Source organism: Dipodomys spectabilis, unplaced genomic scaffold (genome assembly GCF_019054845.1).
Source record: "Dipodomys spectabilis isolate Male_0828 unplaced genomic scaffold, ASM1905484v1 ptg000173l, whole genome shotgun sequence".
Lineage (NCBI taxonomy): Eukaryota > Metazoa > Chordata > Mammalia > Rodentia > Heteromyidae > Dipodomys > Dipodomys spectabilis.
The window spans coordinates 109,618-136,972 of NW_024870850.1; the positions used below are offsets into that span (position 1 = coordinate 109,618).

Below are 27,355 nucleotides of genomic sequence, written 5' to 3' on the forward strand. Positions count from 1 at the left end.
GGGTGGCCGCCCTGGGTCACAGTGATCCCTGACCTGCCACAGCGTGCTGGTCGCAGGGCATGGCTGGCGTGCAACCCCTTACGCCTCTCTGAGGTTGAAAGCCCAGCCAGCGGGTGGCTCACAAGTAATCTCAGCCATTCCGGAGGCTGAGTTCTAAGAATGAAGGTTCGAAGCCAGCCTGGGCAGGTTGTCTATGAGACTCATGTCTAATGGACCACCAAAAAGCCAGAAGTTGGAGCTCTGGCTCGAGTGGTCGAGTGCCAACTTTGCGCACAAAAAAGTGAAAAGCGCGGCTGCGCCCCCAGCCCTGCCCTGGCTCTGCCAGCTCGGTGGCAAAGGATGCGGGGCACAGCGAGGTGCCAGGCAGGGCGAGGTGCTGGGCAGAGCTGCCCCGCTGCGGGGGTCCTGCAGGAGCCTCGTCCTGTGGGCGCTGAGCTGGGTCCTTGTGCTGGGGTGGCAGAGAGGTAACAGGTGTAGACAGGGCCTGACCCCAGTGAGGGGGCAGAAGGGCTCTTGGGTAGAGTGCCAGGCCCTGACCTGGCACTGCCCAGAGCATCTCACGGAGGGATACCTGGTGGTGTGCTGGTCGTGGAAGGTAGCTGTTGGTGTAGAGGAAGGGGTGGGGAGGGGCACGTGGCGGGCATGAGGGAAGGAGGGACTGCAAGTGCTGGTGAGGGTCTGGTTGGTGAGTAGTGGTAGTGAGCAAGGGGAGCAGAGAAGGTGAGGGGCTGCTGAGTGAGGGAGGGATGGGGCTTAGTCTGTGGGACTGGCCGCTGAAGGACAAAGCCTGCAGCCCACGCCAAGGCCCTGGAGCAGGACAGAGCCTGGCACACAGGCGGGGCAGGACTGGGGCCCCTAGGTGGGACCTGGCTGCCGGGGGGAAGCAGAAGGGCCGACCGGGAGCCCTTGGTGGTTGTGTTTACATTTTCTTGTGGTAATATGCATAACAATATATACTGCCAAAAAGTAAACCGGTTCAGTGGAGTTAGTATATTCAGTTTTATAACAATCCGAACTTCAGAACTTCCCCTGATCACCAAAAGGAAGCTCATCCCCGGAGCTGCCGCCGAGACCCCTCCCTGTCCGTCCCACCCCTCACGTCCACTTCCTGTGCAGGTCCAGTTCTGGACGTTTCTCATCCACAGAGCCCGGTGTGGCCCTTTGTATGTCTCGAGCCTGTTCCTGTGCCTGGGTGTGTGATGTTCCCACGTGGGGGTGCGGTGCCCTGCGTGCTCCTCCGGCGGTGGGCGCAGTGCTCCCCATTACTGCTGAGAGCGCCGTGTTAGGTCAGGGAGGGGCGAGGGCGGGAGAGCTGGAGGGTGCCGAGGGGCCCCAAATGCCCCCTAGCCATTGGAGTGGCTCCCCACCGCTGGGGAGGGGGAGGACAAAGGCAGGGCGGGGCCCAGGGCTGACCACCCGCCCGTTGCCAGGACACCGGAGTGGGTGGCCTTTGTCCCTGTCAACAGTGGCCCTAGTACCTCCCTTCCCGGAGCCTTGGGATGCAGAGGCAGACATGCAGACCCTGAGGCGGGAGGCTGCCCGGCCCTACGTCCCCTTGGGCACCCTTGAAGTTGACTTCCCGGCCCCTCGCCACAGGTGGGTCCCCGCCAGCACACCGGGGCTCTGTGTGGCTTCCTGCTAGGTGGGCTCTGGCAGTGAGCGGAGCTCGAGCGCCACCCTGTGGTCTGGAGCACGGACAGCCCTGTTCTCAGTTCCCCAGGCCCAAAGAAAATCCCCCCCCCCCCCCCCCCCCACCAGGGATCCAGCCTGCCATCCAGGCTACTCAGACCTGGCTGGTTCAGAGAAGTCCAGACTCATAGCCATTGACCTGCTAAATGCCAGGAGGGTGGTATGGCTCAAAAGTGGTAAACCACTGGCAAAAAAGCAGAGTGCCTAAGGCCCAGCGTCCAAGTCCAGCACCAGCTCAAAAATGAGAAGCTGGGCCTGGGGGACAGGACCCCACACATCTGTGACCTCAGCCCTCGGGGTGCTGAGGTGGGTCAGTTCCAAACCAGCCTGGGTGATGGGGATCCTTCCTCTTTTTTGGGGGGGGTTGGTCATGGGCCTTGAACTCTGGGTCTGTGCGCTGTCCCTGCGCTCTTCAGCTCAAGGTGAGTGCTCTACCGCTTGAGCCACACACTTCCGGTTTTCTAGTGGTTTATTGGAGATGAGTCTCATGGACTTTCCTGCCCGGGCTGGCTTTGAACTGCGATCCTCAGATCTCAGCCTCCTGAGTAGCTGGGATTACAGGTGTGAGCCACCGGTGCCCAGCAAGGGACCCTTCCTTTTAAGCTCAGACCAATCCAAAGCCGGGTGGAAAAGGCAGCCCCACATGGCTGCTCTGGGAGATGGCAGAAAACACTACAAAGAGGAACAACCAGGTGCAGGTTCATTTGGAGACAACCTTGCTATGGAGCACTCAGTCCTCCTAAGGATTGAGGTTAGAGGCCGTACCACCATGCCTGGCAGGAAAGTTTTTTTTGTGGGAAGTTCATACGTTGTGCTGGGATTCACCCAGGGCCTTGCCCCAGATTTCAGTAACCCTGAAGTGTGTTTGGCCCATGTTCACTGCAGATTCTGTTTAACCATCTACACTGCCCTGGGACCTTTGCACATGCTGTTTACCACCTCTACAGGCTCTTCCTGATCTCAGCCTAGGCCAGGTTCTGCCTTCAGATGCAGACACATCATATCATTTAACCTGTCTGCCAACACCCACCCCGCTCTAGCTCAGCGTCCTGGGGCACTCCCAGGCAGGGGGTCTTCCTGGAGGAAGTGCTCCAAAGGGCTTTCAAGTCTGACCAGGCCGCACGCGGCCCCTCTGTCAGAGCTCTCCTCCGGGTTAAGGGGTTGGATGGGACAAGCTCAGGGAGACTCCCGTTCTGGATTCCGGCAAGCTGAGGCTGGGGCCGGCCAGAGCCGCCCGCTCACCCTCGGCCCCCCTCAGCGATGACTACCTGTTCATGGAGGGGCCTCGCTGGACACCGGCCATCAAGCACGGGACGCGCTGGAAGTACTCGCCCATGGGACGCGACGCCGCCGGCCAGCTGTTGTACACCGGCCTGACCAACTCGGACCCCCGCGAAGCCTGGTACAACCTGCCCCGGGCCCTGGACAGCCCCTACCGCGAGGCCTACGCCCGCTGGCACGGGTGCTTGGACCACCGCCAGCGGGGCCTGCCCCCCGGTGAGCGCCCCCTGCTCGCAGGGTCACCCCCAAGGCCAGGCTGCTCCTGGGGACAGGCCCCGCCTCCCGGCACCCAGTCACTCACAGGACAGGCCCCGCCTCCGCGAGCTGTCCCGCCCACCCTCGGGAGAGGCCCCGCCTCCCGGCACCCAGTCACTCACAGGACAGGCCCCGCCTCCGCGAGCTGTCCCGCCCACCCCGGGAGAAGCCCCGCCCACAGGGCACCCAGTCCACTCAGGGCAGGCCCCGCCTCCGCGAGCTGTCCCGCCCACCCCGGGAGAAGCCCCGCCCACAGGGCACCCAGTCCACTCAGGGCAGGCCCCGCCTCCACGCGGTGCGCCGCCCTGACCAGCCCCGCCTCCGCAGCCTACACTCAGCACGTGCGGGACAACGCGTGGTACGACCCCGTGCTCCCCGCCCAGTACAAGAGCCCGAACACCCGCTGGGGGAGCGCGCTGTGGAGGGACAGGCTCCTGCGTGGCAAAGACTATGGTGAGCCGCCCGCCCGGAGTCACCTGGGCCGGCGGGGGGGGGGGGGGGGGGCGGGGCACCTGCGGGGGCGGGGCCGGGACCCCGCGCGGTGACCCGGCCCTCGCCTCGTCCCGCCCCCCAGTTGTGAACCGGAACCGATTCGGGGAGGAGCCGCGTGGGACGTGGGACTACGTGCCGTGCCTGTCGGCGGCCCAGCGGCCGCGCTACGCCTCGCGGGCCCCGCGGACCTGGGGCCTGGAGCCCTGCTGCGGGACGCCGCCGCCGCGGTCCCCCCATGCGCACGCGCACGCGCCCGCGTTCCGATAAAGCTCCTGCTGTCGCCAGCCCGGCTCCTCGGCGCCTCTCGGCCGCGGGCGGGCGGGCGGGCCGTCAGGGCCGGGCTCCGGGGTCCCCTGGAAGGCGGAGCGCGGGTGAGTGCGGGGCCCGGCCCCCGCCCGCCCGCCCCGCCGCCCGCGCGGGCCCCACTCACGCGTCCGGAGGCCGATGGGCCAGACGAAGAGGCTGCAGAGCGCCAGCGCGGCCGCCGCGCCCACGCCGCCCGTCACCGCCGCCATCACCCAGCGGTAGAAGCCCACGCAGGCCGCGCAGCACAGCTCCGAGCTGGGGGCGACACGGGGGGGCACGGTGGGCTGCCGCCCCTGCCCGACCCCCAAGGCCACCTGCCGCCTCCAAGAGCAGCCGCCGGAGGCCGCCCGTGAGCCGGGGGGGTCCCGGTCCGAGTCCCTTTGTTCCTCCAGCTGGCCACTCATTCCTGCCCCAGGGCCTTTGCCTGTGGCCCACCTCAATGCCCCCAGTCCCTTGAGGCTGGGACCAAGACAGCCCAGTCGGGTCCTAAGCCGGCAGAAGTGCCAGCCCTGCACCCCATCTTGAGTTCTGCGGGTCTGGCGGACTGCGCCCTCCTCCAGCCTGACCCACGCACCTGTGGTGTCTGCCTTGGCAACCCGGACTCATACCACATCCAGTGTGAATGTATGAACTGCCCTTTATCGCCCCCCCTCCCCTCCTCCCCCCGCCCCCAGACCCACGGGCCTGCAGGACACAGGGCTGGTGGGAAAGAAGAAGGGGTGAGTGAAGGACTCACGGACAGGGATGCAGGCTCTGCACAGCCATGACCGCCAGCCCGTTGGCCACCTTATCTGAGAAGCTCATGGCACCATACACAAAGGCTCCACTGTCCTGGGGGACAAAGGTCAGGGGGGCGGGTCAGTGCCCAGCCCGCGCGTGGGGTTTCCCGGCCTCCGGGAGTCCTGTCCAGCAGTCCTACCGTATGGGGGCCGATGAGGTCGGCTGTCATGGCCAGCGAGGTGACGAGGATGGTGGCAGAGCCGGCGCCCAGCAGCACCGCCGCCGCGTACACGGCCACGCCCAGCGTGTCCGCCAGCGCCACCCAGGCCGCGAAGGCCAGGATCACCAGGAGGCCGGCGAAGTAAGTCAGCTGCAGGGGAGGAAGTGGAGGAGGCCCAGCCCGAGTCAGGCCCACGCCCACACCGGTCCTGGCACTAGCCCCCTCTGGTGGTCACAGCCACTGAGATAAAGGACTTGTCACACTTCCAAGCTTTGCAAGGCATGGGGCATGGAGGGTGGGAGGCGGAGACCCCAGAGCCCCCCATCTGCGCCTTTGGGGTCCCCCCCACACACACACCAAATCCCAGGTGTTTGTCCACTCACGTTCCGCCCCATGTACTTGTTGACCGGCTTCATGAGGAAGGAGGAGCAGAAGCCGCTGAGGTACATCACCAGGGGAATGGTGGCGATGAACTTCTGTAGGGGCACAGCACCAGCGATCCACACGGGGTCCATGAGGTGGCCATGCCAGGGCCCAGCCCGCCATCCCACCATCCCGCCATCCCGCCATCCCGCCAACCCGCCATCCCGCCATCCCGCCATCCCGCCATCCCACCAACCCACCATCCCGCCATCCCACCAACCGGCCCCGGCCAGCTCACCTTGGGCAGGTGGAGGGAGTAGGTGAGGTACATGGCCACGTAGGTCTGAGACAGGTTCACGATGAGCCTGGTGCTCATGTACAGCACGCCCACCTGTGGGTAGATCAGCAGAGGGACAGCTAGGGAAGGGTCAGCAGAGGCCTCTCCGCAACCCACCAGCAGGGGGCACTGGGGCCCCGGTGAGAACTCCCAGAGACCCATCTTAGCTGTGACTGCACAGCAGGGACCAGTAGGAATGAGAGACTTGATCCACTGGTGATGTCTCTCATGGGTGTGGGATGAAAGATGGATTGCTAATGTCTGCCCTGGGGGTAGCAAAGTCACATGGGTTGTGTGTGCCACCTATTGGCTGAGGAGTAGGCCTGGCGGGAAGGGAGGTGCCCACTCCAGCCCCCCCTGCATCCCCACATCGTACCTGGTAGAAAGCTGGCTCCTGCAGCCAGTGCTTCCAGAGCAGCAAGGGCCGGGCTGTGGGGGCCAGCAGCGGGCTGCGCTCGTCGGGCTCCTCCGCCCTCCGCGGGCGCCCCTCCCTGGTGCCCAGGTGGAAGAGCAGTGAGGAGGCGGCGCCCACGCCCACCACCAGCAGGGCCAGGTTCTGGGGGACGGCGGGAGAGGGGTCAGGGGCCAGGGGTCAGAGGCAGTGCCAGGGGCTCAGGTCTCCCGAGCGGCCTGCCTAGGTTACCCCCAGCTCACCCGGAACACGGGCACATCCTGGGCCCCCAGCTGGTCACCCACATCCATGTCCCGGGCAGGGGCCTGCAGGTGGAGGAGCAGCCAGGCAGCGCCAAAGACGGCGATGTTGGCCACCACGGTGAAGGCATACCTGGGAGAGGGTGGGAGAGGGAGGGAGAGGGTGGGTCGGGTCTCAGCAGGTGCAGGGACCCCTCCCCTTCCTCCTCCCCCCCCCCATGGAAGTCAGGGCCACCAGAGGACCCCTAGCTGTCGACAAGTGCAGCCACCGGTGGCCCAGGCCTGCCTCAGTTTCCCCAGCCGACACAGGGCTCACCCCCACAGAACCTATTCACCCGCCTAGGGCCAAGTCCAGACCTAGTTACCGAGTCCCCCCACATCTGAATAAGCGCTTGCTGGAAGGGCCCCGACTCTGGCATTCTGTTCCCAGATGCCTGAGCTCCCACCAGCCCAGGAATCCAGGGTTTAGAACCATCTAGGCCTCTTTCCTGCAGAAGAGAAACACCCTGGCCAATGGCGGTGGTTAGCCGGGGAGTCTCACAGGGAACCGAAAGGCAGGGCTGGAAGGAGGCACCAGGGCCCCCCAGCACTGAGTTGTAGCCAAGCCTGGCTTTCGGGGCTCTGTGGTAGAGCGTTCACGGTACAGGGAAGCCCTGGGCTGCGTCCCCAGCGCCACAAATCAAGCTGCAAGCCAGTTCCTCTTCTGGAATGAGGAAGTGGGGGGCACAGCCAGCGTCAGCACCCCCCCCCATTAAAACCGAACTCTGCCCTCGCTGAGAGGCACACAGCGACCATGTCACCTCCGGGGACAAGAAAGGGATCTCGTAATGCCACTTAGGGTGGGGCGGAAACCGTCATCCTGGGCGGGCCTGGCCTAATCAGGTGACTTTCGCCACGGGCCCCAACTCCCTGCTGCACATCTGTCATCCCTCCACTTCGGAGGCTTGAGGCAGGAGGATCACAGAGAAGAAAAAGGAAGGGGGGAGGCTGGGGGAGGGGGGAGAGGTGTTTCCATGAGGCTCAGCCCAGTCAGCATCTTCCTTTCGGGAGCTGTGACGGCCGCCCGAGGACAGAGGCTGTTCACACCCCGGGTGTGTGTGTGTGTGTGTGTGTGTGTGTGTGTGTGTGTGTGTGTGTGTGTGTGTGTGTGTGTGTGTGTGTGTGTGTGTGTGTGTGTGTGTGTGTGTGTGTGTGTGTGTCATGTTACGCAGCAGTAGCTGACAGATGCACCTTTCCCTCCATGCTCCCGGCTTGGGCCCTGGGGTACCTGAGGGCGGTGAGCTCCACCTTCTCGTGGTCGTTGGTGGCCAGCACGGGGATGAGGCTGAGGTGGGCGACCTGCGTGGCGGCCCAGCCGAACTGGAAGATGACGATGAAGGGCGCGTAGTAGAGCAGGGCCACCCACTCGGGCGTGCGCTCCCCGCAGCCCAGGCACGGGCTGAAGATGAACGGGAAGGACAGCAGGACGCAGATGGTACCTGTGGAGGCGGGGAGATGGGGCCACGCCACGCTGCGTCACATCCCGGGCCTCCCCGCACCAGCCCAGGGCTTCCAAACACACACATGGGGGTGGGGAAACTAAGGCACAGCAGGCATGGCCCCCCCCCTGCCCCTCCCCCCCCCCCCCCCCCCCCCCCCCCGGCTCCATACTGTAATGAGCACAAAGGCCCATCTGCTCCCTGCATGCGGACCTTAACCACGGCCCCACCCGTGTTCTGGTGACCACCATGAGGGGGGGAAGGACAGTCACCCTGTGGGGACAGCCAGGCAGCAAGGGTCCAGGTGGCCCTGGGCCAATCCATCCGTCCTTCGCTCATAAAATGGCGCCTCCCAGGGAACTGAGGTGACCAAGCCTCCCCAGGAACCGCAGCCCCCGCCCCTCTCCCCTCCTCCAGTGTACCTCAGGACCTTTACACGTGCCATGTCCTCCGCCTGGATGGCTTCTCCCTCCCATCATAGCAAAGTGGCCCCTCCGGCCTCGCCCCATCTTCCCCACCAGAGCTCAACACCACAGGTGGGCACGGGTCCTCTCAAGTCCCCTCTGTGCCCCAGGGATCTCCTGACCCATCCAGACTCCGGAGGATGGGTTGAATAATAAACACGGAGCCTCAACTCAGAGCTCAAAGTGGTGCTGTGACCACGGTGCACCAGATGAGGAGATGGAGGCCAAGTGCAGAGCTCTGAGCCCACGGCCACGGCCGGTGACCTCACCCTGCGTCCCGGCCTCTGCCTCTGCCCCTCCCTCCTTCCTCTGGCATGGAAATGGAGTCAGCCCACAGCCCGTCCTCCTCTGAGCCAAATGGAAGCGGGAAACGGTCAGTTCCCAGAGGCAGGGGGGGTGGGGGTGGGGGGTGGGGGGTGGGGTGGCCCAGCACTAGACTGTGAACTCCAGGGAGGAAAACTGGGCTGGCTCCCCGAGGCTGGCATCAGAAGGTCTGGCTTGGGGTCCTGGGGCAAGCGACTTGGCCTCTCTGGGCTCCCAGGAAAGGTCCTGCCTCCCGGGATTGGCAGGAGAAGGACTGACCTTCAAGGCTGGCGGGATCCCTCCTCAACTCTGGGCCACTTCCTGACTCAGCCCTTACATACCCTCTCTCAGCTGCCCCTCCTGCCTACACACTCCTACTCACCTGTCAAAACCCCAAAGCTAATGTCCCTGTCCCCCATTGCCCCCCACTCCCCCCCTACCCATCTCCACCACCCAGACTCCGGAGTGAAATAGAGAAGTGGGCACCACTGCCAGGATGACTGTTACTCATGTCCTTATCAACTATTAGGAGATACTTCCCTGTCTCCCTTTCTCAACTGAGAACTGGGAAGGGGTATAGGCTGGGGCCTTAGGGCCATTTACCAGGGGTTTTATACAAACACAAGCCTGCACCCCTGTGGCCTCCACTTCTTCTGGTGTCCCAGCTGCCTCCTCTGGGGTCAGTGGGAGCCTCCCCAGACTTCAGACCTCCCCCTCATGACAGGAGCCAGGGAGCTCTGCACTGATCACATGCCAGACCTCAGGGCCTTTGCACATGCAGTGTCCTTTGCCAGGGATCCCTTCTCCTGGCTGGCTGAGGAGAGAAAGGAAGGTAGGGCAGGGGAGGGGAAGGAGGATCCCCTGCGGCTCTCCTCCACCCTGCGCAGGAATTCCCTGGTGCAGTTGGGACTCTCCAGCCTACATGGGGCTCTGCCCTTCACCCGGGCATCAGTTCAGAGGAAGGGCAGCTTGGCCACCTCTGTTTCCTCCTCCCACAGGGCTGCCATAGTGAGGTGACCCGGGTCCAGCCCCCTGACCTCACAGCCCCGGGGCCTCCAAGCAGTCCACCATGGTCACCCACAAGTCGCAAGGTTCACTACAATCTTGCAAAAAGTACCACTCAGGAGGCCAGGCGTGGGTCAGAGCACGCCCCGTCCCCCCAGGGCAGAGGGGCGCCTGGGCGGCCAGGGCAGGCTCCTCTCCCGGGCTTATCAGAGGGGCCAGCCCGCACCCCTCCAGGACTCCACCCCAGACAGCACCCGGGGGGACCCCGGGGAGGGACAGCAGATAAGTCTCGAGGCACACCCCGCTCCGACCCCGCAGCACTGCCTGGGACGGTCAACGGGTGGGCTTGAGCTGGACCAGACAGACAGACAGACCGACAGGAGGCGCTGGACAGGCGGATGAAGCCGGCACCCCGGGGTGTCACAGAGGGAGAGGGGCCAGCCCGACGGGGGAGGCCGGCTGTGGGACAGACAGACGGAGTGGGGCGCGGCCGGCGGGGGGGGCAGGCAGGGGACACCCGGCCGCAGATAGGCCGGGGAGGAGGTGTCGGCCCTGAGGCCGCCCGGGGCTCCGATGGCGGTGAGACGGGTCAGGAGGGCGCTACAGAGGGACGGACGGACGGACAGGGGAGGAGACACGCACGGGGCCTGGGTGTGAGTGTCGGGTCAAACCCCACCAAGGGGGGCCCGTCCCACGGTGAGGAGCGCAGCCCACGTCGGGGGCTCGGGCCCCGCCGTCGGGTCGCGCCCCGCCGCACTCACCCGCCAGGTGCCAGGCGCGGCGCGGGCCGTAGCGGGCGCAGCGCGCGCGCATGCGCGCGGCCTCGCAGCCCACCAGCGGCGTGCACAGCCCGTCGGCGGCCTGGCCGAGCAGCAGCAGCGCGCCCGCGCCGCGCGAGCTGTAGGCGCGCACGGCGTGCAGGTAGAGCAGCAGGTACGCGAACCACATGGCGGCGCTCAGGTCGTTCAGGAAGTGGCCCACCGCGAAGCTCAGCCGCGCCACCGCCGACAGCGGCGGCCCCGCGGCGCCCCGCGGCCCCGCCGGCGGCCCGGGGCCCATGGCAGCGGGCGGCACGGGCGGCGCGCGGACGCCGGGGCCGCAGCCACGCTCGCCGGGCCCTCCCGGAGCTCGCGCCGCGCCGCCGGGCCCCGCGCGGACCCCGCCGTCCCCGCCGTCCCCGCCGTCCCCGCCGCCGCGGCCCGCGATCACCTCTGCGGCCGCCGGACCCGCGGGCGGGGAGGTTGGCTGGCCGGGCGGGGCAATCCCCGGGAGCGGCGGTCGGCTCCACCAATCAGATCAGCGCGCTGGGGCCAGGCAGCCAATCATCAAAGAGGAGGGCGGGGACTCGAGGGTTAGCCCGGCCTCCCACACACTCGGGGCGTCCGCGCGGTCCTAGCGCCCGCTCGGTACTCGGGGGTGCGCGGGGACCCCCGGAAGGTTGATTGACGGGACGTCCCGGAGAGACGCGGTCACGGTGCCTGCCGCCCCCTCGGGCCTCCCGCCGCCGGGCCGGCCGACACTCCAGCCCGCGGCCCCGCGGTGGTCCCGCGGCGGCCCGCTGCGTCGGGGCGGAGGCACGAGCGCTAATTAATTAGTAATTACGGATAATGATGGGGCCCGGCGGGGCAACACCAGCCGGCGTTTAACGAGCGCCGGCGGGGCCAGGCGCCCCACGTGGCGGAGGCCAATGGCTGGCCCACCCCGGGGTGTGGGCCGGGCCGGGGAGCGGGGCTGGGGCGCCCGGCCAGCCCGGGAGCCGCGGGGCCCACCCCGCCGGGACACCCCGCTTCTGCGGGGTTTAACACCGCGCCCCGCAGGACCGTCCCGCCTCGGCTGCTGCTTCCTGAGTGCTGGGATTACAGGCAGCCCCGCCCGGCCCGGCCTCCCTGGAATCCTAGAACTCGCCTGGTGGGGGGGGGGGGTCAGGGGGCTGGAACTCAGGACCTGGGTGCTGTCCCTGAACTCTCCTGCTCAAGGATAGCCCTTTCACCAAGTTGAGCCACAGCTCCACATCCGGTTTTTAACACTCTCTGGAAGACTTTTCTGCCCCAGGCTGGCTTCAAACCACTATCCTCAGAGCTCAGCTGTAGCTGGGATGACAGGTTTGAGCCACCAGCACCTGGCCCAGCCCCACTTGCTGATTGTACAAGAGCCACTGTCTTCCGCACACTGGACAGCACGTGGGTATGACTCCACAGAACTGCACCCTGGAGGCTGAGATCTGAGGATCAGAATTCAAAGCCGGCCTGGGAAGTCTATGAGACACCCTCCACCCTCCACCCCACCCTGGGGCTTGAACTTAGGGCCAGGGCGCTGTCCCTAAGCCTCTTTGTGCTCAAGGCTAGCACTCTACCACTTGAGCCACTTCTGGCTCTTTTAGAGTAGTGTATTGGAGATAAGAGGCCCACCAGCTGGGCACTGGTGGCTCACACCTGTAATCCAACCTATTCAGGAGGCTGAGATCTGAGGAGGATCACAGTTCAAAGCCGGCAGGACAGGAAAGTCTGTGAGACTCTTCAATGAACCACCAGAAAACTGGAAGTGGCGCTGTGGCTCAAGTGGTAGAGCACTGACCTTGAGCTGAAGAGCTGAGGGGCAGCGCCCAGGCCCAGGGTTCAAGGACTGGCAAAAAAAAAAAAAAAAAAAGAAAGGACTGGAGATGAGGTTGATCTCTGTGGGGAGATGAAGGGATAAGAGACAATTAGAAACTCTATTCCTTCCTTCCTGCCCTTGAGGCAACTTTGCACTTAGCCAAAGCTTTGTGTTCTCTCCGGAGCCCACAGATGTGTGTTCCACAGCTGGAGGCACGGCACAGGGCCTCTAGCTGACCTGGGCAGACTGAGGATTGAACTTGGCTCTTTAGGAGCTAGCTGCTTACTAGTGGGAAAAGGCAGGGCCCCTGTGAGGGTGACTTGCTGGGGTGTTATCTCTGCTGCTTTCTATCTCCTCAGCTGATCTAGAAGCAAACCCAGAAGATTCACCAGGAAGGGTTGTTTTGGGTATTGTGGTCCTTTGATTTCGATTTTTTTTTTTCCTTGTCGATTGTGAGGCTTGAACTCAGGGCCTGGGCACTGTCCCTGAGCTTCTTTTGCTCAAAGCTAGTACTTGAGCCCCAGCATCACTTCCAGCTTTTTCTATGTATGTGGTACTAAGGAATTGAACCCAGGGCCTCATGCATGCGAGGTAGGCAAGCACTCCACCACTAAAAGCCACATTCCCAGCTCTGTTGGTTCCGTATCTTGAAGTTGGCTTCAGTATGCATATTATTTTGTATAAATATGGAGAGGATTTTCACTGGCATTTCTGAAACGGAGTACATTCGCTTTAAATATGGGAAAAAAATTTAAAAATGGAAAAAGCAGATTAAGACCTCATTACAAGTGATGTCAACACCATGAGAACTCTCTTCCAACGCAGATATTCTAAAAATAAAGAATAGCTATTCCCATTGAACAGAAACTCCTGTTAGATTCTGTGTTGATGCTTGCAATCGTTGGGGATATAAAAGTGTAACATGTATAGAAAAATGGGAAACGGGAGATAAAACATACGTCCTGGGAACAACAGTTACATCAAACAGTCACATGCAAAGGTAATCTAAACTAGGAAATAAAAATGTGGAAAAGTGGAATGAAGTGTATATATTATTTTGTAGCATGTACTCTAGCTAATTATTACCATGGAGAGGCACTTAGGCATTGTGCATTTGTGATTCTCTCCTAAGACTATGCTCTTTGGGTCTCACTGTATTGATCTCGAATCCTGTGTAATTTGTCATAGCCCAGTGTATTTTAGATCAAACTTCTGCATATCAGAGAGAACATGTGCCGCTCATCTCTCTGAGTAAGGCTTACCTTACTTAACACTATTTGTTCTAGTTCCATCCATTTCCCTGCAAATGACATTACTTTGTTTTACTAACGGCTGTATAAGAGTCCATTGGATACAGGAACCACCTATTTTGGATCTGCTCATCTATTGTGGGGCATCTGGGCTGTTTCTGTATCTTGGCTATTGTGAATAGTGTGGCAATGAACATGGATGTGCAGCTGTCTTTATCATGTCCTGGCTTATGAGGGTAGATGCCCAGGAGTGGAATAGCTGGGTTGTGGGAAGGTCTGGGTTTAGTTTTTTTGTCTTTTTTTTTTTGCCAGTCATGGGGCCTGAACTCTGGGCCTGGGCGCTGTCCCTCAGCTCTTCAGCTCAAGGCTAGCACTCTACCACTTGAGTCACAGCACCACTTCTGGCTTTTTCTGCCTATGTGGTGCTGAGGAATCCAACCCAGGGCCTCAGGCATGCAAGGCACGCGCTCTATCACTGAGCCACCTTCCCAGCCCCATAGGTTTAGTTTTTTGAGGAACCTCCAGACTGCTGTCCGGCGGGGTTGTAGTATTGTGTGTGTGTGTGTGTGTGTGTGTGTGTACTGGTCCTGGGGCTTGAACTCAGGACCTAGGCACTGACTGTGAGCTTTTTCCGCTCAAGGCTAGCGCTCTACCACTTGAGCCACAGCACCACTTCCAGTTTTCTGGTGGTTTATTGGAGATAAGAGTCTCACTAACTCTCCTGCTGGCTGGCTTTGAACTGGGATCCTCAGATCTCAGCCTCCTGAGTAGCTAGGATGACGGGTGTGAGCCACCGGTGCCTGGCATGCAGCTGCTTTTTTAATTTTCGCCTGACTAATGGGAGATAAGAGTCTTACAGACTTTACCTGCCGGAGACTACTTCAAACCAGTCTCCTGATTGGCTGGGATTACAGGCATGAGTTGCTAGCCTGTGTGCTTCTGGGGTTTTAGAGTTCGTGGGGAAAGCAGGAAGAGTCCCCTTGCATCCAGGGTCACCTCTTCCATGCAGCCTCCCTGGATTGGAAGTCAGCCAGAGAAAGTGTGGAGGGGAGGGGCAGTGGGAGGAGCAGAACTGTCACCCCGAGATTACTGGGGAGTTATGACAGGACTCTGCATGCACCCCCACATCCCATCTTCCTGGACATGGGTCACACAGGATCAAAGCGAGCCTCTGCACCTGACACCACCACCCCGCTCACCCCCAAGACAGGATGGAGCTCCAGCAGGACCTCCCATCTCCGGCCCTGAGGAGAGACAGGCAGATAAAAGTTCAATGATAGAAACCACTGCAAAGGACCACGTGCCCAGCAAGAGGGGAGGAGCGGGGATGGAGCAGGTTTAGGGGTGAAGATCAGAGAAGAGATGGATTTAGGGGGTGAAGATCTGAGAGAGCCAGGAAGGAGGCTTGACTGCCCGCCCTTGGGCTGCCCAGACAGGTCCAGGGGTCAGCAGCAAAGATCCTGGAAACTTCAGAAGTCTCCAGCGCGTCCTAAGTCGCACCCAGCCCGCGTCTCCCCTCCCCTGGCCAGGGATCCGATGTCCTGGTGGCTTCTGTCCAGCCTCAGGGATGGGAGCCGACTTTGCGCTCTTGGGCACAGGTCCGGGCATGGAGGTGGAGGAGGTCCTGAGGCTCCACAGAGGGGGGGGAAGTCATCTCCAACAGGGCCTGGGCCTCAGTTTCCCTCTTTGTAGAACAGAATTAAAAATCACTGAGGCTAGACATGTGGCTCAGTGGTAGAGTGCTTGCCCAGCATACATGAAGCCATGAAGCCCTGGGTTCGATTCCTCAGCACCACATACACAGAAAACGCCAGAAGTGGCGCTATGGCTCAAGTGGTAGAGTGCTAGCTTTGAGCAAAAGCTCAGGGACAGTGCCCAGGCCCTGAGTTCAAGCCCCAGGACTAGTATAAGTGCGTGCATGCACGCGCGCACACACACACACACACACATAAAGAGGAAGACATTTTCTTTTTCTGGGGATGTAGTCCTACGCCGAGGAACACTGTGTATTGTACTTGCATTGGTTCTGGGGGGCTCTGTGATCCCCAAGGCTGAGTCTCCTGTCCCAGCTCCAAGGAGAGACCTCAGAAAGTGACCTTATTTGGCAACAGGGCGGTTGCAGATAGAACTGGCTAAGATGACCTCATCAGGCCTGGGCCTGGCCCACTGGGACACGTGTCCCTAGGAAAAGGGGAAATTTGGATGCAGGGCTGTGGTGGGGTGCTAACCGAGGCGGACAGCAGGAGCCACCGGCAACCGCTGGGGACAGGCCCATGGCTGCACCTCCCCCGGACCCCAGAGACGTCCCAGCCTTTGCGGTTTGCTCTGACAGGCCTGGGAGGGGCAGAAAAAATTAGGAAGATTGTTTCTTTTTTCTTTGGTGCCAGTCCTGGGGCCCGAAAGGGTTTTTGTTGTTATTGTTATTTTCTGTTTAGTCCATCTCAGGGCCTAGGCACTGACTCTGAGCTCTTTTGCTCAAGAATAACGCTCTACCACTTTGAGCCACAGCGCCACTTCCAGCTTTTGGGTGGTTAATTAGAGATGAGAGTCTCAAGGACTTTCCCAGCCATGGTTGACTTTGAAACAATCCACTGATCTCAGACTCCTGAGTCACTGGCATTACAGATGTGAGCCACTGGCACCAGGCTTCTAGCTTGGTATTTTTGTTGTTTGCTCACTTGTCTTTTTTGTTGGTGGTGGTGGTTGTGGGGCCTTAACTCTGGGCCTGGGCGCTGTCCCTCAGCTCTTCAGCTCAAGGATAGCGCTCTACCACTTGAGTCACAGAGCCACTCCAGTTTTTTCTGCTTATGTGGTGCTGAGGAATCGAACCCAGGGCCGCAGGCATGCAAGGCAAGCGCTCTACCACTGAGCCACCTTCCCAGCCCCTCATTTGTCTTTTGAGATAACGTCTCCCCATCCAAACCAGGCTGGCCTGGAACCCTTCAGCCTCAGCCTCCCCAAGTATTCACCTTGCTGGTTTTGAACTGGGTGGTGAGAGGTTTGGGACACGTGGGCGATCACTGCCTGTGGGACAACAGAGAAAGGTCTGGAATCTGGGTGTGTGTCAATTCCAGGGTAAAGTCCTGTTTCTCAACCCTGGGCTGCATCTTGGGAAACAGGCTGAGGTTGTGTCACATGCTGTACAATGCATCCAGAGTTTACAATTGAGTGGGTACAATTTACAAGTCATGCAGCCATCGCCATAATAAGTTCCAGAACATTCCATCACCCACAAAAACCCACTTCCTGTCACTGGATCCCATTATTCTAGACGCTTCCTGTTAATGGTGCCACACAGGACGGGACCTTTTGTTTCTGCGTCTCTCACTGAGCACAGCTGGCCTCCAGGGTACTTGGTGACATAGCATGGGTACAGCCTCATCTTGTTCCTGGCTGACTAATATTTTCTTGTACAAACATAGTCCATTTCATAAATCCGTTCACTATTAGATCATTTATTTGTTATTTTTGATGTTCTGAGTATTTCAGATCACACTCTGTTGACTTCCAGAGCTCCTGGGTCTGTTCCTAGAAGGGAAGCATTGAATGGTCCATCATTAACTCCTGTCTTTATTTGCTCCTTTCAGGAATTTGCACACCTCTGCAAAGCAGATGCCTGGGCAGTGGAAGCGGTGGTGGAGGAATTTACTGTTGACTCAGGAGATTATTTAATGAGTGTGCATACAGTGACTCACAATGAATCTGGACTTTAAGACTCCAGGCCTAAACTTGATGAGCTCCATATAGCAGATCTGGCCACTGCCCCTCTATACCAAATAAAGCCGGCACCAGTGGCTCATGTCTGTAATCCTAGCTACTAGATGCTGAGATCTGGGGATTGCAGTTCAAAGCCAGGTTGGAAACACAACTCTGTGAGACTCTTATCACTAATTAACAACCAAAAAGCCAGAAGTAGAGCTCTGGAGCAAGTGGTAGAGTGCTAGCCTTGAGGGGAAAAAAAAGGTTTTAAAAAAAAAGCAGCTCTAAGCAGGGCACTGGTGGCTCATGCCTGTAATCCTAGCTACTCTGGAGGCTGAGATCTAAGGATCAAGGTTCAAAGCCAGCCTGGGCAGGAGAGACCGTGAGACTCCTATCTCCAATAAACCACCAGAAAACCGGAAGTGGCGCTGTAGCTCAAGTGGTAGAGCGCTTGCCTCCAGCTGAAGAGCTGAGGGACAGCACCCAGGCCCAGAGTTCAAGCCCCGCGACCGACCAAAAAAAAAAAAAGCAGCTCTGGCCTGGGAAGGTGGCTCAGTGGTAGAGTGCTTGCCTAGCATGCATAAGGTTCTGGGTTCGATTCCTCAGTACCACATAATCAGAAAAGGCCAGAAGTACCAGGCACCAGTGGCTCACGCCTTTCATCCTAGCTACTCAGGAGGCTGAGATCTGAGGATCACGGTTCAAAGCCAGCCCTGGCAGAAAAGTCCATGAGACTCTTATCTCCAATAAGCCACTAGAAAACTGGAAATGGTGCTGTGGCTCAAGCGGTAGAGCGCTCGCCTTGAGCTGACTAGCTGAGGGACAGCGCCCAGGCCCAGAGTTCAGGACCCAGGACCGACAAAAAAAAAAAAAAAAAAGAAAGAAGGAAAGAAAAAAAGAAAAGAAAAGGCCAGAAGTGGCGCTGCAGCTCAAGTGGTAAACACTAGCCTTGGGCAAAAGCAGCTTAGGGACAGTGCCCAGGCCCTGAGTTCAAGCCTCAGTACATATGCACATGAGCACGCGCACACACACACACACACACACATCACACACACACACACACACACACACACACACACATACAGAGCATGAAGGGCAGAGAAAGATTGATTACATAGTGGAGCCAGGGGAAGTTGGCCCTGCAATTTAACTTCAGGGTACAAACATGAGCTGTATGTTTCAGTAGACAGACATCCGGGTACTGGTGGCTCACACCTATAATCCTAGCTACTCAGGAGGCTGAGATCTCAGAATCCTGGTTGAAAGCCAACCAGCGTCCATAGGACTCTTACCTCCAATGAACCACCAGAACACCAGAAGTGGCGCTGTGGCCTAAAGTGGTAGAGCGCTCACCTTGAGTGAGAAAGCTGTGGGACAGCGCCCAGGCCAGGAGTTCAAGTCCCACAATGGACTAAAAATAAATAAATAAATGGTGAAAAACAAAGAGCTGGGGACAGGAAGGAGGAGAAATGTATAATTATTAAATAGACCCGCTCAAAGCTTGGCTGGTAGGTCACAGGTCAATCTTTATTTGGAGAAGGATTTGGGAGAAGCCCAAATCACTGTCCTCCCTGGTCTGTAGAAATAAGTCATGTGCCTGGGAGGTGGTCAGGTCTCAGAACTGTTGTTTCCCCCCCCAGAAGAAGCTTTTTGTCTCTTTATCGTAAAGATGTGTCTGCATACAGGTGCATTGTCCTCATAATCTGATGTGTTGAATGAAAATCCCTTTCCACAAGTATTTAAAAGAAAACCCAAGTGTTATCATCTGCCTTGCCCTTCTAGGATTCCAAGGCGATAGCAAAGTGACGGCAGAGAAAATGGCTCACCAAGCGGGGAGACGAACACTATGGAGGCAGCAATGCGAAGCTTTGCTCCTGGTTCTAATTTATTCATGAAGCCAGCCAAAGCACCTTTTAAACACCTGCTAAATGGCTGCAGCATGTGTCAGAGGCTGCCTGCCTGGCGGTGAGCAGATAACAGAGAAGGAAAAGAAAAGGGTTGGGGACAAGACATAGCTATCCAGAAGCAGGGCACCAGTGGCTCACGCCAGTAATCCTAGCTACTCAGGCAGCTGAGATCTGAAGATATGGTTCAAAGCCAGCCGGGGCAGGAAAGTCCGTGAGACTCTTATCTCCAATTAACTTGAAAAAAAAAATCCGTAAGTAGAGCTGTGGCTCAAGTAGTAGAGCACCAGCCTTGAGCAGAAAAAAAGCAAAGTGAGAGTGCAGGGCTGGGTGAGAAGGGAGGAGAAGGCTCTTATGCTGAAGGCTTGATGGAACTCCACCCCAAGTAGTGGGTAGATGGCACAGAAGGAAGCGGTGGCAAGTTGAAAAGGGTCAGTGTTGGAGGAAGTAGGTCACTGAGATTAAACCATGGATAGACATTTCTTTTTTTCTTTCTCTCCCCCGCCCTCTGGGCTTGAACTTCAGGGCCTGGGCACTGTCCCTGAGCTGCTTTTGCTCAAGGTTAGCACTCTACCACTTGAGCCACAGTGCTACTTCCTGCTTTTTCTGTGTATGTGGTGCTGAGGAATCGAACTCAGGGCTTCGTGCATGTCAGGCAAGCACTCTACCACCTAGCCACATTCCCAGACCTTTTACTTCTCTTTTTTCCAGTCTGGATTATTTCACTGAACACGATGATCCCTTTCCATCCATTTCCCTGCAAAGGACCTGATTCTTTTCTCCTTTAAGGCTGAATAATTCACCGTATGCAGATACACCACAGTGTCTTGCTCACTTTTCCATGTACAGGTACCTAGGCTGACTCCAGATCTTGCTTCATGGTGACTAGTTCTGTCCCTCAGCCAGGTGCCCAGGATGCAGGAGACATTGAGCTGATACCCAACCGTGGCCAAAGACAGAAAAGAATATTCCAGGTGGAAGCAGCAGCAAAGGCCCAGAAGCACCAAGGAAGGAGAAGGTAATTCATTTGACAAGCAGAGGACTGAGAGGCAAGTGGAGTCTTCAGCCTGGGGAGACCGCAGGGAGCAGCTGTGGACAGAAAGGCGTCCAGGCCTCATTCAGGTACAGGGCCGCAGGGCCTCGTGTCCCCGATGTCTACCAAGTCCATGTAGACTTTTTAATTTCCCAATATCCTTTTCCAAATGCATCATCGCCAGCTACCCAGCTCCTGATTCCTGCTCCAGCCTGGCCCACATGCGTCGTAGCATCCCAACTTCTGGGACCTGAACATCAGTTTTATAATGGATCCATTGAACAGGCAGAAAAGTCAAGGGTGGACCGAGAGCAGAGGGTCCGAGGGAATAAATGAGGTCTCACACACACAGCTTTTGGTTTTGCAGGATGATATCCCTACCGCGGGATACAACCGCTTAGGAGCTTCACTCCTTCCATGGTAACCAAAGGCCGTCCCCATAGCAACAGGGGCGGGGCCCGTCCCGGATCCACAGTTGCCCGGATCTGGCTGGGGCCGGGAGTCTCGCTTTTGGGCCCGGGAGGAGGAGCAGCCCGCGTCGCGCCTACTGGCGCTTAAGGAGCTCCGCCCACACGCGCTTCCCATTGGTCCCGAGCAGGTCCGAGCGCAGCCGAACTTGACGCACCACCCGCAGCTTTCCCTACCCACCTCCCACGCGGCTCAGATGCTTTTCCAGCCAATCACAGACGGGCGCGCCGACCCTCATCTGCATGGTCACGGCCCAGGGGAGAGAGACAGCCAATCGGTGCATCGGGTAGAGCTTTTATTAGCGTGCCGGGGGGCGGAGCTGGGCGGGGCGACAGACAGGCAGGGGCGGGCGCGGGGCGGTTGGTTGGAGCGTCGCCGCAGTCGAAAGGTCCGGGAAAGTTTCTTTGGAGGTGAAAACAGCCGCGGAACTTGGGGGCCCGGCGATGGGGCGGGGGCGCGGGGGTCCCGAGTCCGGGATGGGGTGTTTTCCAGGCTGGCGAGTCGCTGACCCAAGCCTCCCGGCGGGGTTGATCACCCAACAAAGGATTCCTGGGGCGCCCGCCCTCAGTGCCTTCCCCGCCCCCGGATCCGGCCCCCCCCGGCGCCGGCATTCAGGGCTCCGGGTCGGGGCGGAGGGCGGAGCCCGCCATCCGGGGCTCGGGCGCCCCTCACTTCTGCCCGCGTCTGTGTTCCAGATCCGGCCCCTGAGCGGCCATGTCCCACGGCCCCAAGCAGCCCGGCGCGGCCGCCGCGTGAGTGAGCCCCCCCACCCGGGCCCGTCCCCGCTCCAGCCCTCCCGGGGGTCTGTGCCCCCCCGCCCGGGCCCGTCCCCGCTCCAGCCCTCCCGGGGGTCTGTGCCCCCCCGCCCGGGCCCGTCCCCGCTCCAGCCCTCCCGGGGTCTGTGCCCCCCCCCCCCCGCCCGGGCCCGTCCCCGCTCCAGCCCTCCCGGGGGTCTGTGCCCCCCCCCGGGCCCGTCCCCGCTCCAGCCCTCCCGGGGGTCTGTGCCCCCCCCCCCGGGCCCGTCCCCGCTCCAGCCCTCCCGGGGGTCTGTGCCCCCCCCGCCCGGGCCCGTCCCCGCTCCAGCCCTCCCCGGGGTCTGTGCCCCCCCCCCCGGGCCCGTCCCCGCTCCAGCCCTCCCGGGGGTCTGTGCGCGCCCGCCCGGGCCCGTCCCCGCTCCAGCCCCCCCGGGGGTCTGTGCCCCCCCCCCCCGCTCCAGCCCTCCCCGGGGTCTGTGCGCCCCCCCCCTCCAGCCCTCCCCGGGGTCTGTGCCCCCCCCCCCCGCTCCAGCCCTCCCCGGGGTCTGTGCGCCCCCCCCCCCTCCAGCCCTCCCCGGGGTCTGTGCGCCCCCCTCCCTGCTCCAGCCCTCCCCGGGGTCTGTGCGCCCCCCCCCCCGCCCGTGCCCGTCCCCGCTCCAGCCCTCCCCGGGGTCTGTGCGCCCCCCCCCCGCTCCAGCCCTCCCGGGGGTCTGTGCCCCCCCGCCCGTGCCCGTCCCTGCTCCAGCCCTCCCCGGGGTCTGTGCGCCCCCCCCACCCGTGCCCCCCCCCCCCCGCTCCAGCCCTCCCCGGGGTCTGTGCGCCCCCCCCCCCGCTCCAGCCCTCCCGGGGGTCTGTGCGCCCCCCCTCGCTCCAGCCCTCCCGGGGGTCTGTGCCCCCCCGCCCGTGCCCGTCCCCGCTCCAGCCCTCCCCGGGGTCTGTGCGCCCCCCGCCCCGCCCGGCCCCCCCCCCCCCGCTCCAGCCCTCCCCGGGGGTCTGTGCGCCCCCCCCCCCCCCGCACGGGGCCTGCACGCCCCCACGGACAGCTCCCAAACTCTCCGGGCTTCCAGGACGCTCGACTGTCTCCCTTTAGCGTTCCAGCCTCGACCCCTAGATTCCGACCCCCTCGTACCTGCCTCTCCCCCGTGCCCCCTCGAGCCCACCTCGGCCATCGGTGGTCTCTAAACGCAGGGGAGGGCGTGTGGGGGGTCGTGGGGAACTTCTCGGGACCGGTACGACCTTGGTGTCCCATGACCCCAGACCGGCGGGCGGCAAGGCTCCTCCGGGCCAGCATGGGGGCTTCGTGGTGGCTGTCAAGCAGGAGCGCGGCGAGGCTCCCCGGGCCGGCGAGAAGGCGTCCCCGGAGGAGGAGGTGAGTCCCCGTCCTCGCCCCCCAGGTCCCCTGGCCCGGGCCCCGCCCCCAGGCCTTGAAGCCCCGCCCCAGACGAGATTTGAATTCGCGGTGGCCGGGACCTCAGCCTCGGTTCCGGATCGGAGCAGAGACCCCGCCTCCAGCGCGAAGCCACGCCCCCACAAAGGCCTCGCCCACTGCCCAATTCTAGCTCTGCTGGCACTGAAGGCCTGGCCCATGGCTGCATCCCTGTGGGCAGCCACCCACCAGGAACCATGCCCACATCCAAGCCAGCCTGGGTCCCCAATGTTGGATTCCCCTCATCCCTGGCCAAGAAGTGTCCTATTCTCTCTCTCTCTTTTTTAATGGTGTCAGCACTGGGGCTTTAACTCAGGGCCTTGTGGTTTTGCGTAGGCTTTTCACCCAAGGATGGTGCCTTACCGCTTGAGCCACACCTCCACTTTGCTGGTTATTTGGAGATAAGCGTTTTCTTGGATTTGTGTGCCTGGTCTGGCTTTGGACCATGACCCTCAGATCTCAGCCTCCTAAGTAGCTAGAGTTACAGAGCCTGGAATCAAGTCTCCCCAGTAGGGACCTGTCTGGTTACTCCATTTCCCTAGTTTTTGCCTTTGGCTAGGCTCCGCCCATTACTAGCCCAGCCCCTGCCATGCTCGGCCCTGTCCCTGCTCTCCGGACATCACAACAACCCAGTCCTGTCCCGCAGCCTGTGAAGAAACGTGGCTGGCCCAAGGGTAAGAAGCGGAAGAAGATTCTGCCCAATGGTCCCAAGGCCCCTGTTACTGGCTACGTGCGCTTCTTGAACGAGAGGCGGGAGCAGATCCGGACTCGCCACCCAGACCTGCCCTTCCCGGAGATCACCAAGATGTTGGGCGCCGAGTGGAGCAAACTGCAGCCTGCAGAGAAGCAGGTAGGTGGAGCCACCGAAGGTTTTCTACCAGTAATAGTTAGCAACAGACCAGAACAGATCGACAGCTTAATAACTAACAAGGTTAGGTTTAAATATGTCATGATGCCCCCCCCCTTTTTTTTTTGCCAGTCCTGGGGCTTGAACTCAGGGCCTGGGCACTCTCCCTGGGTTCTTTTGCTCAAGTCTAGCACTCTACCACTTGAGCCACAGCGCCACTTCCAGCTTTTTTTCCTGGGTATGTGGTACTGAGGAATCGAACCCAGGGCATTATGCATGCTAGGCAAGCAATCTACCACTAGGTCACATTCCCAGCCCAAGGACTTTTTTTTTTTGCCGGTCGTGGACCTGAACTCTGGGCCTACGTGCTGTCCCTCAGCTCTTCAGCTCAAGTTAGCGCTTGAGCCACAGCGCCACTTCCGGCTTTTTCTGTTTATGTGGTGCTGAGGAATCGAACCCAGGGCCTCAGGCATGCAAGGTAAGCGCTCTACCACTGAGCCACCTTCCCAGCCCGACTTTTTGTTTTTAATGCAAACTTCTGATTTTAAAATCCTGACTTTATTTTTATTTTGGGGATTGTATTCAGGGCCTGGGCACTGCTCTTTAGCTTTTTCACTCAAGGGTGATACTCTACCACAAGTTACTTCTGGCTTTGTGTGTTGACTGGAGATAGAGTCTCATGAATTTTTCTGCCCCAGTTGGCTTTGAATTGTGATCCTCAGATCTCAGTCTCCTGCGTAGCTTGGATTATAGGCATGAGCCACCACGGTTCTGGCAATTAGTTTAAAATGTTCATGCCTGAAATCCTAGTTACTCAGAAGCTGAGATCTGAGGATAGCCGGAAAAGTGTGAGACTCTTCATGTCCAATTAACTACAAAAAAAAAAAAAAAAAAGAGCCAGAACTGGAGCTGTGATTCAAATGATAGAGTACTAGCCTTGAGCAAAACAAGATCAAGGACAGCACCCAGGCCAAGAGTTCATGCCCCAGGATTGGCACCAAAAGAAAAAGAAATCTTTCAGTAACAAAGAGGAGATGAAGTTCAAACCACCTGAAACTGAGATTTCAGTCAGCAAAAACAGTGCAGGAGAGCAGTCAAGGCCTCAAGCCAGACTTTGAAGGGAGATGTACAGAGGTCCGGGAGGCCAGAGATGGTTTCTGAGAGCCCAAGTTGGGAGAATTAGGGTTGTGGGGGGTGAAGTGGCAGCTAAGGAGGCCCCTTGAGGAGCAGGTAAAGGACATAGGGAACTACAGGAAGCCCAGTACTGGGAGGGGGCACTGCCAGAGCTGGGGGTGGCCGCAGGCCTGTCCCTGGGGGCTCTCCACCATCTGGCTAGGCCCAGTGATTGTGTACTGCTACATTTCCAGAGGTACCTGGATGAGGCAGAGAAGGAGAAGCAGCAGTATCTGAAGGAACTGCGGGCCTACCAGCAATCAGAGGCCTACAAAGTGTGCAGCGAGAAGATTCAAGAGAAGAAGATAAAAAAAGGTGGGCGGGCCCTGAGCACCTGTGAGTCGCAAACCCCCACCCAGCTCCGCGCAAGGTGATCACATAACTAGCCAGTGGCCAGATGGGGGTGCCCAGGTGGGGGGCGTGGCCCAGGATGGGCAGACTGACAGGGCTGACTCTTCTCCCCTCCCTCCGCACCAGAGGACTCGGGCTCCGGGCTCATGAACACGCTCTTGAACGGACACAAGGTAAGGACCCTTTAGGAAGTACCTGGGGACGGAAGGTCCCGAGTGACCCGGGCACAGGGTAGGAAGTGACCGTCGCTGGCCATGGGGATGGCAGGTGGGCAGGGTCGCCAGGAGTCCATCAAGGCACCTCTAGGGACCTGTGGCTGCTCCCCTAAAGAAACAATTGCCACACTGTCCCTCTGTCCCAGGGTGGGGACTGCGATGGCTTCTCCACCTTCGACGTTCCCATCTTTACTGAAGAGTTCCTAGACCAAAACAAAGGTGAGCGCCCATTGGATCCTGGAACTGGTCATTGGTGGTGGGAGGGAGGGACCCTGGCTGGAGGAGGGGGCAAAGGCCGCGGTGGGGGGTGGGGGGTAGGGGTGGAGGAGCCGGGCTCTGACCCTTCCCCGCCCCTCCCCCTGCCCCCCACCCCCACCCCGTGGGCAGCGCGGGAGGCGGAGCTGCGGCGACTGCGGAAGATGAACGTGGCCTTCGAGGAGCAGAACGCCGTCCTGCAGAGACACACGCAGAGCATGAGCAGCGCGCGCGAGCGCCTGGAACAGGAGCTGGCGCTGGAGGAGCGCAGGACGCTGGCGCTGCAGCAGCAGCTCCAGGCCGTGCGCCAGGCGCTCACCGCCAGCTTCGCCTCGCTGCCGGTGCCGGGTGAGCCGTCTTGCCTCGCTCCGCCCGCAGCCGCCCAGCCCCCGTGGTTGGTCCGGCTCTGATTCGCCCACAGCCGCCAGGCCCCGCCCCCGTCCCACTTTGATTCGCCCACAGCCGCCAGGCCCCGCCCGCCGTCTTGCTCTTTCACGCCCACAGCTATCAGGTCACGCCGGGTCACGCCCATAGCCGCCAGGCCCCGCCCGTTGTCTCACACTTGGCTGCGCCCTCCGCTGTCGGGTCTGCCGGCGCCGGCGCCGGCTCCCGTCTGTCCGTCCTCACTTCTGTCCCTGCCGTTCCACCCCTGCCGGTCTCCCCATCCTCCCCCAGGCCGCCTCAGTTCGTCCCTCGCTCGCCCCTAAGACTCCAAACTCCTCCAGGCCGGTCCCTGGGTTCTGTCCGGGCTCATCCGGGTCTCGGCCCCGTGCCCCACCCCCCCCCCGCCGTGTCAGTGCCGGCCACGCCCACCGCAGGCCGCGCCCCCGCAGGCCACGCCCACCGCAGGCCCTCACCCCACCCCCCTTCCCCCGCCCCGCGCCCACCGCAGGCCACGCCCCCGCCGGCCCTCACCCCCCCTTCCCCCGCCCCGTGCCCACCGCAGGCCACGCCCACCGCAGGCCACGCCCCCCGGCCCTCACCCCCCCCCCCTTCCCCCGCCCCGCGCCCTCCGCAGGCCGCGCCCCCGCCGGCCCTCACCCCCCCCTTCCCCCGCCCCGCGCCCGCCGCAGGCACCGGCGAGACGCCGACGCTCAGCACCCTGGACTTCTACATGGCGCGGCTGCACGGCGCCATCGAGCGCGACCCGGCGCAGCACGAGAGGCTCATCGTCCGCATCAAGGAGATCCTGGCCCAGGTCGCCAGGTGCGTGCCGCCGGGCGGGGACCGGTGCGGTCTCCCCGAGGGCCCGGGCGGGCGGGTTCCGGGCTGGGCCGGTGACGCGCGGCCTGTCGCTTTGTCCCCATGGCAGCGAGCACCTGTGAGGGCTGAGCCCGCACCGAGGAGCGGCTCCGGCCGACGCCCTTCCCCGCACAGGACGGAGGAGACGCCGCGGGTCCAACTTCGGGGCCCCGCCCCCATGCTGCACCTTTGGGGATCCACCCCCCCTAAAATTAAGCTTCTACGGCATCCCCCCAAGCTTTCAGCGCCCCCCAGCTCCCTGAACCCAGAGAAAGCACGGGCCGTTGTTGATGTACCCAGAAGACCCTGGAGCCCGGCCCGCTCACCTCCCAGCCGGGCCGCACACGGGGGGGGGGGGGGGGGGGGTCCCCCAGGCTCCCGGACCTGAGGTGGCCCCGGGGGCTGGGCCGTCCAGGAGGCGCTCAGGCGCCAGCGTTTGGAATAAGTTGATTTGTGTTTGAAATAAAAAGTTGATTTGCGTTCTAAACTTGTGAGTGGGCAGTTGGGGGGGGGGGGCTGGGCCAGGATACGCACCCACAGACTAACCCCACTCTACCCCTGCCTGAGAATCGGGGTCTGTG

The 27,355-nt window shown here is 61.0% G+C and overlaps 3 protein-coding genes and 1 long non-coding RNA gene across 4 annotated transcripts; 2 read left to right on the forward strand and 2 right to left on the reverse strand.

Moving 5' to 3' along the window:
- Positions 1–985: 985 nt before the first annotated feature.
- On the reverse strand, positions 986–2,957 carry LOC122119807. The gene is made up of 2 exons (XR_006149608.1): positions 2,280–2,957; positions 986–2,038 (listed from the first exon to the last, which is right to left on the reverse strand). It is a non-coding gene; the product is annotated as an uncharacterized LOC122119807 (long non-coding RNA).
- CUNH19orf71 (chromosome unknown C19orf71 homolog) lies at positions 987–3,984 on the forward strand. The gene is made up of 3 exons (XM_042693868.1): positions 987–1,596; positions 2,948–3,678; positions 3,800–3,984. Exons 1-3 carry the CDS (start codon positions 1,166–1,168, stop codon positions 3,982–3,984), a joined length of 1,347 nt encoding a protein of 448 aa, XP_042549802.1. The 5' UTR covers positions 987–1,165.
- A 53-nt stretch (positions 3,985–4,037) lies between these two features.
- On the reverse strand, positions 4,038–10,731 carry Mfsd12 (major facilitator superfamily domain containing 12). Its single transcript, XM_042693867.1, has 10 exons — positions 10,326–10,731; positions 7,582–7,792; positions 6,318–6,447; positions 6,040–6,219; positions 5,625–5,717; positions 5,347–5,439; positions 4,943–5,113; positions 4,760–4,854; positions 4,148–4,278; positions 4,038–4,070 (listed from the first exon to the last, which is right to left on the reverse strand). Exons 1-10 carry the CDS (start codon positions 10,621–10,623, stop codon positions 4,048–4,050), a joined length of 1,425 nt encoding a protein of 474 aa, XP_042549801.1. The 5' UTR covers positions 10,624–10,731; the 3' UTR covers positions 4,038–4,047.
- Positions 10,732–20,838: 10,107 nt separating this feature from the next.
- On the forward strand, positions 20,839–27,261 carry Hmg20b (high mobility group 20B). Its single transcript, XM_042693899.1, has 10 exons — positions 20,839–20,920; positions 21,206–21,262; positions 22,523–22,634; positions 23,338–23,541; positions 24,906–25,026; positions 25,189–25,235; positions 25,424–25,496; positions 25,665–25,880; positions 26,606–26,738; positions 26,845–27,261. The coding sequence occupies exons 2-10, from the start codon at positions 21,225–21,227 to the stop codon at positions 26,855–26,857; spliced, it is 957 nt and encodes a 318-aa protein (XP_042549833.1). The 5' UTR covers positions 20,839–20,920; positions 21,206–21,224; the 3' UTR covers positions 26,858–27,261.
- Positions 27,262–27,355: the final 94 nt, after the last annotated feature.